The sequence below is a fragment of the Vulpes lagopus genome, chromosome 21 (genome assembly GCF_018345385.1).
Source record: "Vulpes lagopus strain Blue_001 chromosome 21, ASM1834538v1, whole genome shotgun sequence".
Classification (NCBI taxonomy): domain Eukaryota; kingdom Metazoa; phylum Chordata; class Mammalia; order Carnivora; family Canidae; genus Vulpes; species Vulpes lagopus.
The window spans coordinates 23,911,396-23,923,548 of NC_054844.1; the positions used below are offsets into that span (position 1 = coordinate 23,911,396).

General features: G+C 35.0%; 2 protein-coding genes across 9 annotated transcripts in view; both read right to left on the reverse strand.

Moving 5' to 3' along the window:
• LMNTD1 (lamin tail domain containing 1) overlaps positions 1-12,153 on the reverse strand; it is a 443,243-nt gene that overhangs the window by 300,403 nt on the left and 130,687 nt on the right. The gene's annotated exons all lie outside the window — the stretch shown is intronic.
• On the reverse strand, positions 3,356-3,704 carry LOC121480122 (60S ribosomal protein L36a-like). Its single transcript, XM_041736427.1, has one exon. It carries the CDS (start codon positions 3,687-3,689, stop codon positions 3,369-3,371), a length of 321 nt encoding a protein of 106 aa, XP_041592361.1. The 5' UTR covers positions 3,690-3,704; the 3' UTR covers positions 3,356-3,368.

Sequence of the window (12,153 nt, forward strand, 5' to 3'; positions counted from 1 at the left end):
ATGTTTTAATGATGCATACTCTAAATAGATTATGTAATTTTATATACTCAAAAACCCTATGAAGTACCTATTGTTAGTGCCAATATAGAGATAAAGAAGTAGAAGCATCAAGATCTTAACTCTTCTCAAACATCTGAAAAGTGAAGGAAAAAGTATTTGAAACTGGGTCTGACTACAAAGCCGTGCTCTTAATGTGAAGGTCTTGAACATCTGCAACTTCTTCTCATCTTAGAAAATAAAGCATCTCTATGTTTGTCAGGTTGTATGGCTACTGAATAAATGCTGTATAGTGATATAAGGAAATAGATGGAACAATTATTTGCTTCAAGTACACCTAAAACACTACCATAAAAATGCTTAATGAGATGCAGTTGAATGCTGAGATGTAGTTGCTACCTTCAATTGATTTAAAAAAAAAAAAAGAACTCAGCCTTGTTGGATGATAGATCCTGAATAATTTATGAGACAAGAGATAGACTAGATTGAGAAAACAAAATATTTTGTTCCTTCTCTCACGAGGTCAACCATAATAGAAAGCAAAAGAATGGTTGATGCAAACACCAGAAAAAGAGTGAAAAAGAGAAGTCACAAATTGGGAGAAGAGACTTGTAATGCACAGAACTCACAAAAAGAACTTCTGCAAATGAATCAGAAAAAGAAAGAATTCAATAGAAAAATGAACAAAAGGCTTGAACAGGCTCTTCACAGAAGGGTAAATACAAATGGCCAATACAAAGAAAAAGATATACTGTCTTAATAGAAATCAATAGAGGTAAAAATAAAATCTCAGTGAACTACCATGTTATATATGCCAGATTGGCAAAATACTACAAGTTGGTTGAGAATATGAAGTAACTCAAGCACTTACACAAGGCTGGTGGGAGGATAAATAGATATGACTACTTTGTAAAGCATGTTGACATTATCTAGAAAGTTGTTTTACAAAAAGAAAGAAAGAAAGAAAGAAAGAAAGAAAGAAAGAAAGAAAGAAAGAAAGAAAGAAAGAAAGAAAGTTGTTTTACTCCTAGATGTATGCCATAAGGGCATATATCCCTTGTCCCATTGGGGACAATGTCCCATTGTCCATGTATGTGGCGGGGGGGGGGGGGGAAGCTCATAGCAACACTAGCGTAATAATCAGGAAAAGAAAAGAAAAAGCGTAAAAAGAGAGGCATCTCAAATATCAATCAACAATAAATGGATACATAGATTATGGTGTAGCCATGTGATTGAATATTACATAACAGTGAAAATAAATACATGTAAAGCTACATGTAATAATGTGAATGGGTCTCAGAAACTAAGGATTAAACAAAAAGCTGTTGCAGAAAAATACATGAAAAAAATTTCATTTACAAAGGTCTTTGACATGGAAGATTAAGTGATATAGCAAAGGAATGATAATGCAAAATCCAGGCCAGGACAAGGATACTCTATGCAGAAAAAAGTAGAAGATGAGACTTTGAAAAGACTCTCACCAGACAGCAAAAGTAAATGTAGCATTTTCTTCTTAACTTAGGCAGTGGTGTCCAGGTGTATATTGCATTATTATACTTTTTCAAATTTTTTGTGGCTTTTTTTCAACTATAGGAAAAGAAATATAACACAAAATTGACCATTTAACAACTTTTAAATGTACAGTTCAGTGGAAATCATCATTCTTAAATAAAAAGAATTATTTTTTTTGTCTAATAATATTTGATTAAAGGGGTTTACAGCAATACTTGGTGATAATTATATCACTTTCATATCTTTGGTGAATTTTAGCCAGTTCATGATTGTAAGAAAAACTCTCATTTTGGTAAGTTACTATATTGAGAAACTTGGTTTTCATTGCTGAGAAAAGTACATTGAGTTAGTCTGGGGTAAATTAATATAATATGTAGAGGAAGATTAAGATGTTCCATCTCAGGCAGCTCCGGTGGCTCAGTGGTTTAGCACCACCTTTGGCCCAGGGCGTGATCCTGGAAACCTGAGATCGAGTCCCACATCAGGTTCCCTGCATGGAGCCTGCTTATCTCTCTGCCTGTGTCTCTGTGCCTCTCTCTCTCTCTCTGTGTGTCTCTCATGAATAAATAAATGAAGTCTTAAAAAAAAAAAAAGATGATCCATCTCTTGAAATAAATAAAAAGTAGCAATATATTTGCAATGGGATCTGAAGGTTCAGTAACACCTAGAGTTTATCTGCTACTTGTAGGATCAATTGTAAAACAAATTTAAAGTCACATAGTCATTTTATTGCATTCATTACATTTCAGTACTCTTTATAATTATTATTATCTCTTAATTATTACTAGTCCAGTAATTTAAAAAATTGACAGTTGCATCTGTACATTTCCCAAATATTACGTAGTTAAAAGTAACAAGTAATTGTTTTATAATGCTTTCCATAATACCAATCCAATCATTCCTGTGTTCTGTGAGGAGAAAGGATAAAATAGCAGGTATGAAACCCAATGGAGTTATTTCAAATTTTCCATCAACTCACACTTTCTAGCATTATTGATCTCATCTCTTTCTCCAACGCTAGGATTTCTCCAACGCTAGACCCAAGCTTAGCAATTTCTTGTTGCAGTTGTTCATTTGTTCCCTGTGCTCTTGCAGCATGACTTAATCATTTGTTTAAATCCATTCGTAACTCCAGAAACAGCAGGAAAAAGAAAGGGAACAGAGCTGTGTTAGGCAAAAATTTTCTGTTTTGTAATAAAAGAAGCCATTGAACACCAAAGCTGATTATGAAACAAACCAAATCAAGGTCTGAAAATTCCACCAGGGAATGAAGCATGATGGGAATTTTCAAGTCCTAATTTCTTCTCTGCCTACAGGAGTTCTTGGTTAAAAGCAATGTATAAACTCAATTTTAAAAAATCTGGCAAGACTTCAAAAAAAGTAGCTTAATCTGCTATATTCTATGACATTTGATAGCCAAGTCATGCTTAAACAAGTTCGTTCATTTAATAATTACAATATATTATCTAATACATTTGCTTTTTATAAACTAGATTTTTTTTTCATGAAGTATTGTTTGTTCAGATTTTTTAAAATCTCAGTTTCTTTACAGGATAGTTATCAATATTCACCATGTGTAATTTTATGTTACACATTTATTATTAAGGACTTAGCCAACAATGCACCATGAAGAATAATGATAATACACTTTACTGGTTCTGCTTCTTTGAGATTTTAATTAAAAGTAACCACATGGCACCAAGAAGGTGGCATACAGATGATTTATGAGAAACAACATGGCAATGTAAATTAAAACTTTAAACAACTGTTTCATTGAACAATAACTATGTTTCTTTTTTTTTTTTTTTGAAGTGAACATAAAGTCAAGATTTTATTGTCTGCATAACAAAATATGAAATTTAGAACTGGATCACTTGGCCCTTTCTCTTCTTATCTCCTCCCAGTTCAAAATGCTTGCATCTCTTAATAGCCAGCATTCTCTTAGATCTGCAGTTGGGCTCAACACATTCAAGCCTCAGCACAATCTTCTTTGTAGTTTTAGCCTTTTTCCAGAAGATCGGCTTAGTCTGCCCACCATAGCCACTCTGCTTCCGGTCATAATGCCGCTTTCCCTGGGTGTAAAGAGAATCTTTGCCTTTCTTGTACTGTGTCACTTTGTGGGGTTGGTGCTTGCCACACTTCTTGCATAAAGTCCGGCAGGTTTTAGGAACATTCACCATCTTTGCGAGAGCGCTATCGGCACGGAATAACTGTTTCACTGCATTCTGAGAGGCTAGATCCACTAGATCCACTAGAATCCATTGGATGACAAATCTCAACTTCCACATTCTCAATTGCAGGAAGAAATGAAATACTAAATGTACTATCTAAACCTATTATAATTTATGGGAGCATTCACTTAAGCATTTTCTGGAAATTAATATCTGGGGTAATACACACAGTCCCAATTTGATGAAATTGCAAATAGTGATGCTTCACTAAATTTCTATAAATCTCTGATATGCTTTCCTATAAAAAGTAAAAATATGTGTATATTACAAATATATGTGTATATGCATATATATATATATATATATATATATATATATATATATACAGATATACACACATACACCTACCCACATACACACATACATATATTTCCTCTACCCTATCCCACCCATACTCTAGGTGGTACATTTTTAGTCAGTGAGATCTAGCCAACACATTGTATTATACACATATTTCTAGCTAAAGGGCATTAGTGCACCACTACCACACTGCAAAGGCCCTCTCTGCCAAAGAGTACTCTACCTGATTTTCTTAAGTTAACTAGGTTCTAAAACATGTATTGTTTACTCTGTTGTAACTGCTCTATTATTTTTTTATGGTGAAGTTTTGACCCATGATGAATGACAATAAGTCAAAGAGTACAGAAGTAATATTTTTTTAAATATTTTTTTCTTTATTTATTTATGATAGTCACACACAGAGAGAGAGAGAGAGAGAGAGAGAGAGAGAGAGAGAGAGAGAGAGAAAGACAGCCAGAGGGAGAGGCAGGCTCCATGCACCGGGAGCCCGACGTGGGATTCGATCCCGGGTCTCCAGGATCGTGCCCTGGGCCAAAGGCAGGCGCCAAACCACTGCGCCACCCAGGGATCCCCCAGAAGTAATATTTACACAAAGGTGGTGAGAGGGGGGAAGCAGATCACAAGGTGTTTTCAAAGAAATGACTTAGGAACCAGAAGTAAAGAACGTAAAGCACATATTAAATTTTGAAGGTCCTTTGATCTACATAAACATCATAAGCATCATTGCAAGGTGGATAATTAACCAGCAAAGAGAGATTTTCCATGTTAATTGTCTGGAAAGCATTTCCATAGGGCTGTCCCCCAAAGAAACCACTGAGAAATGATCCTGCCATTTCTGGAGATCCATCCCCAGAATTAAACCATCTTTGTGATGTCCAAAAGTTTTCCAGAGGCATGGTCTATTTTGGGAAGTGATTTAAAAGATGGCTTTTCATGGGATAACAGTATTCAAAAAACTGACTGGACGGAAGGCACGTTACAGAGTGAAGGGATGGACTACATCTGGGGAAAGTAAAAGAATAAAAAAGAGGACAAAATGTCAAGAGATAGAAATAAATAATAAACTGATGTAAGTTTAAATTTCATGTCTAAACTGGCACAGTTAATATAAAATGGAAGCCACTCTTCCGAGGTTGTTGAGAGGCTTTGAATGGCAGAAGACAGTGGATAAATTAGTCCATAATGGTTAATCTTGCTCAATCAACAAACAGTGCCCGGCATGTATGTGTGTGTGTGTGTGTGTATGTGTGTGTGTATAGTAAGTAGTTAGTGAATGAATCCACAAATAGCCCACATCACCCAAGTAAAATCAGCCTCTATCTAGGAAGTAAAGGCCAATCTTGTTTTCGAAATTGTAGGTAAAATGTTATAAAAATTGTACTAGCAGGAAGATTCTATATGTATACATCTTACTACCTTTGATGTTAAAAAAAAAAACAATTCTAAGATATCAAAGCTAAGCTATATGTTTAATCAGAAAACAAAGGAGTTTTCTCATAAGATGTATACTCAAGGGAAAACTTATGAGAAACCATAGGGGACATTTATGACTTTTTTTCCTAAATTTTTAACCTTGATATGTCTTTTATTAGGCCTACTTCACAAAAAATAGGCCCATGGCAATCAATCAGATTGAGTCCTAGAAACAATATTTTGTTTCCAAAAGTTGAATCTGTTTTCAAAAACATTTATTTTCATATTTTCTACAAATATTTCCCCCTGTTTATTTCCACATCTCATATATTGAGAGAGAAAATATGTGAACTCTTCCATACACCTCCTTTTACTTTCACCTTTCTCACACACAAATGTAATCAGGGGGAAAGAAAAGTTAAAGAGACATAAGAAAATCCACTTTGCAATAAATAAAACAGTGTTTAAGCTCTGTCAATTATTTTACCTGCACCTACCAAATATTCAGAGGTTTGAGGGGTGAGGTTGTGGAAGAAGAGGCAGAGGAAGTGGGAAGGCCCCAAAAGAGATACATTCACTCTGTCAGCAGTGACCAATCTTACTGACCAAGCTGGAGACATCACTGCCAATAAGATGCAGCTCCACTATCATAGAACTGTCATTCTAAAGATAGGAATGCAAACAAATAAATAAGCAATAATAAAATAAGCATAAAATTGGAAATGTTATGAAAGAAACAAATGAGAGCTGGAAGGTAGTAATAGCTGTTGAGTGTATTGGTAATGGAGATGTACTTTAGTCAAGGCCAAATGAGGAGATAGCTATAGGAAGGTGGGGAAGCATTTCCCAGGGGAAAACAACCAACACTACTGCTGCTGAGGTAGAAAGAATGTGAGGAGCAATAAGGAATCAAGAACAGACACCCACAGTGACCAATTCCCCTTCTGCAAAGATTGTTCTGGTTGTCTTAAAGAGAATGGACTGGAGGAGTCAAGAGCAAAACTGGAGGGGTTGTTGTAGAAGTCCTGGTAATAGAAGTGGCCATCAGGACCAAATGGCCCAAGGAGATGTAAAGAGTGAAGAGATGTGGTTTGCTGCTGGAGTGGGAGTGGTGACACAAGAAAAGGGAAGACTCTACAGTGACTCCCAGGCTGCAACCTTAAACATTTGGGTTGCCAGGGCTGGCATGCACTGATACAAATAAGATCAGACATTGGGAAACAGATTTGGGGGAAAGGCTTGGGTGACTGAAATCAAGAATTCCATTTAATGCTCTTTCAGTGGATTGATTCTGTAGATTTATTCTGTCAGAAGTGGCCATGAGCATAAATTCACTTAAAAATAACCTCATTGTTGATCCTGTTTGAGCCATGAAATATCTGCTTTGTAAAATAAGATTACAAAACTAAATACTGTAATTATTCCTCTCAACCTCTTATAACAAGTAACCATATGAGAACTATAATGATTCTCAGTGCACAGCACATTTTGAGCTTCACAGAGGAAAGTGCTGATAATATGTGGAAGGGTCATTAATTTAGTATCCAGAAATGCATTATTGGATGCAGTAGTGCTAAAAATAAGAGTAGAGATCTAAAAATACTAGCACAGTCGCCTCCCATATAAATGCTCCCTCTAACATATTAACAAGTAATATTGCTCCTGTTCATGTATCCTGGCCTAGATTAAGAGTCTGTGAGCATTAAAATAAGTAATTTGACAAAGCTTACAATCTAGAAAGGTATTAATTAGTCCATTATATAGTCAGGTTCTTGACTAGAGGACTAATTATTAATTGTACAGAATTACTCATAGAAAGCTAAACATGGGTCTTCATGTGATATCAGTTGTTTCATTACATTGATTTTCAATGGTTTGTATGAAATAGTGCATGCAATAACAGCTATTGCCCAAATTTCATTGTCCTCCGAGGCACTCATCAACCAAACTGATGAGATATATAACTCATTCTTGAATATTTCTAGAGAATTCCCAGTTGGATCAATTTAATAAACATAAAGAAAATGTGTACCATGTGTCAGAAACTGCAAGGGGCTGAGGATACAAAGTTTTTATAAACTGTCTCAAATCCTCACTTCTATTTTTAAATAGTAGCTAATATTCATTGAGCACTTAGTGTGTTCCAATAAGTGTTTTAAATAGGTTCAAGGAATTACTCAGAGTCAGTTATTTTTATACAAATTTCCTCACATTACAAGGAATAGAATGACCAACTTTTCCCTGTTTGCTTGGGACTGCCTCAGTTATTTTTTTAAATTAAGGTGAAATTCACCTAACATAAAATTAATCATTTTAGATTGTATGTTTTGGTGGCATTTAATACATTCACAATGTTATGCAATCACAACCTATCTAGTTCCAAAACATTTTATCACTCCGAAAGACACTCTCTAACCCATTAAGCAATCTCCTATTATTCCTTCCTCACTCCAGCTGCCAGCAACTAAAAATCTGTCTCTTGTCTATAAAGATTTACCTATTTTTGACATTCCACATACATAGAACCATACAATACATGACCTTTTGTGCCTGGCTTCTTTGACTTAGCACAATGTTTTTGAGGTTCATCAACATTGTAGCATATGTCAATACTATAATTTTTTTGTAGCTAAATAGTATTTCACTGTAAGTATATACCTTATTTGTTGATTGTCAGTGTCAGACATTTGGGTTGTTTCCACCTTTTAGCTATGGTGAACAGGGCTTCCATGAGCATCCATGTACAAGTATTTGAGCACCTAATCCCCATTCTTTAGGGTATATACCCAGGAATGGAATTCTGGAATCATATGGCAATTCTATGTTTAATTTGTTGAGAAGCTGCCCAACTGTTTTCCACAGGGGCTGCACGATTTTATATTGCCATTAGCAATACACAAGTGTTTCAGTTTGTTCACATCCTTGTCAACACTTGTTATTCTCCAGTTTGTGTTTGTGTGTGTGTGTGTGTGTGTGTGTGTGTGTGTGTGTGTAATTATAATCATCTTACAAGGTGTGAAGTGGTGTTTCTTTGTGGTTTTGAGTTTCATTTTTCTAATGAAAAATGCCTAATGATGGTGAGCATCTTTTCAGATGTTTATTGGCCATTTGTCTATCCTCTTTGGAGAAACAACCATCAAGTACTTTGTATATGTTTTACTTGTATTGTTTGTCTTTTTGTTGTTAAGGTCTAAGAATTTGTATATATTTTGAATTTTAACTCCTTATCAGATGTATTATTTACAAATATTTTCTCCCATTGTGTAGGTTGTCTCATTACTTTCTTCATAGCAAAAGTCCTAAATTTGATGAAGCACAATTTATGTTTCTCTTTTTGCTGCTTTCAGTGTCATATCTAAGAATATATTGCCAAATCCAAGATCACAAAGATTAGGCCTACATTTGCTTTTAAGAGTTTTATAGTTCTAATTCATATATTAGGTCATATCATTTTACATTAATTTTTGCATATGGTATGATGTAGGGGTACAATTTCATTATTTTGCATGTGGATACTCAGTTGCTCTAGTACCATTTGTTGAAGAGACTATTTTTTCCCACTTCATTGTCTTGGCACCCTTGACTTAACTGTCAATTGGCCTATGTTTGGCAGTAGTTTTTGTGACATTGGCTGTAGAAACACTTTTCTAGATATGTCTCCTCAGGCAAAGGAAACAAAACCAAAATTAAACTATTGAGACTACATCAAAATAAATTGCTTTTACATAGTGAAGGAAATCACCAACAAAACAGAAAAGTAATTTACTAAATGGGAGAAGATATTTGTAAATGATGTATCTGATAAGGAGTTAATATCCAAAATATATAAAGAACATATACAACTAAACACCAAAATATTAAATAATCTAATTAAAAATGGGCAGGGGACCAGAATAGACATTTTTCCAAAGAAGATACACAGATGGCCAAGAGACACATGGAAAGAGGCTCAGCATCACTAATAATCAGAGAAATGCAAATTAAAACTACAATGAGATATCATCTTACACCTGTCAGAATAGCTAAAGTAAAAAACACAAGAAATAATGAGTGTTGGCAAGAATGTGAAGAAAAAGAAACCCTCATGGGAATGCAAACTGGTGGGAATGCAAACTAGTACAGCCACTGTAAGAAACAGTATGGAGGTTCCTCAAAAAATTAAAGATAGAATCACCATATGATTCAATAATCCCACTACTGGGTATTTCCCCAAAGAAAATGAAAGTACTAATTTAAAAAGATATATGCACTCATATGTTTCTTACAGTATTATTTACAATAACCAAGAAGTATAAGTAACCCAAGTGTCCATCAATTGATGAACGGATAAAGGAAGAGATTATATATATAAATTATACATATATGTTATATGTATGTAATGAAATATTACTCAGCCATAAAAATGAATGAGATCTTGCCATTTGCAATATGGATGTATTAGTGGGTATAATGCTAAGTAAAATGAGTTAGTCAAGAAAGACAAATACCATATGATTTCATGCGTGGAATTTAAAAAACAAAACAAATGAACAAAGAAAAAGAAGATTCAAACAAAAAGACAGACTCAAATACAGAGAATAATCTGATGGTTGCCAGAGGAAAGGCGGGAGGGGGAGATGGCTGAAATATATAAAAAGGATTAAGAGTACTCTTATCTTGGTAAGCACTGAAAAATGTAGGATTTGTTAAGTCATATTGTATACATGCAACTAAAATAACACAGAGTGCTAATTATACTTCAGTAAAAAAAATAAAATAAAATAAGAAGCTACATTAAATACAAATACAGCACAGTGAGATTTCAGTGTGTTCTACACATACATATTTTGTAATGCTTATACAGAATGGTTTAACAAAACTTCTTACAAGATATATCTAAGAAGCTACATTAAAGACACAATAGCATAGTGCAATTTCAGGGAATGGAACATGTTCCCATTTTGTAATGCTTATACAGAATTTTTTTTCCAAAAAAGATTTTTAAAAAAGAAAGAAAAAAATCAATTGGCCATACATGTTTTAGTTTATTTCTAAACTATCAATTCTATTCTGTTGGTCTATATGTCTGTCTTTATGCCAGGACTCAAACTCTCACTTCTTTAAGTGGAGGCGGGTAAGGCAGAGAAAGGTTCATACCAAAAAATACATACATCTACAAAAAATGTAAAAAAGAGCATCTATCATTCAGGAGCTCACAGCCTAAATCAGGAATGTACAATCCCCTTAAATGATACAAAATATGTTATGAAAGTACACATCACATTTGTCTAGGGAGAGGGATCCATAGTTTTCCTTAGATTCCCAAAACAAACAAAAGAATGAAAATTAAGAGAACATTCTTAATCCTAAGTATATATTAGAATCCCCCAGGAAGCTTTTAAAAACTACTAATTCTTGGAAGTCATACCTATAGGTTCAGATTCGATTACATGGGAGTGAGGTCCATGTATTAGTATTTTTTTTAAGATTTTATTTATTTATTCGAGAGAGAGAGAGAGACAGAGAGAGAAAGACACATGCAGAGGGAGAAGCAGCCTCCATGCAGGAAGCCTGATGTGGGACTCCAGGATCACGCCCTGGGCCAGAGGCAGGTGCAAAACCGCTGAGCCACCCAGATCTCCGTATTAGTATTTCTTTAAAGCCCCCAAGTTATTGTGATGTGTGGCCAGTGTTAAGAACTCCTTGTCTTTTTTTTTTTTTTTTTAAGATTTATTTATTTATTCGGGAGAGGGGGGGAGAGAGAGAGGCAGAGACACAGGCAGAGGGAGAAGCAGGCTCCATGCAGGGAGCCTGACGTGGGACTCGATCCCAGGTATCCAGGATCACACCCCGGGGCTGCAGGCAGCGCTAAACCGCTGCGCCACTGGGGCTGCCCAAGAACTCCTTGTCTAAAGGGAGAATCATTAGTATCATAAATGATATCATTTACTATATACTATATAAATAATTACAATACAGTATGATGAATACCAAATACAGATATCTATAATAACTGTTCTCTTTTCCCTTAAGGTATCATAGATTATGAAATTTCTGATATAATTTGGAGACTGAGAAGAAACTTTAAGAGAATTTTTAACTCAAATCCTTATATATATTTTTATTTTCTCTATCTGTTTCTGGATGCTGCCTCAAAATATCTTACTGAGCCATGTTTGACTGCAACCTCAGAAACGCTGAGCCAAGGCCACCAGCAAAGCCTCTCCTGGGTTCCTGACCCTTAGAAATTGGGTGAGACAATAGATATTTGTTGTTGCAAATAACAAAGTTTTGGGATTATTTGTTATGCAGTAATGGAGGATAATGCAGATGGCAAGTAAATATCTAAATGCTGTATAAAATAAGCATGCTCTCCATGAATGTCCCCATGTGTAGAAGAAAGACAATGGTTGGCCTTGTGGTGAGGAACTTGGATTCCAGTTGAGCCTCATTAATTGCTCTGTAAAATGGGAATGATAATACTTATTTCCTTGTCCAGAATTGCATCACATGTCCACACCTAAATCAATTATGGCTCATCCCTTTGGCTTAGGCTGGGGCTGTGACTGGTTAGAGGGAAATAGATATATACAGAGCATCAGGGTGTACTTGGACAAAGTTCTCATGTTTTTTGAATAAGATTAGAAACCATCTCCTATCATCACATACTAATAACATGACCTAGAATAAATTGCCTCTCTAAGCCTCTCAGAACAGAAAC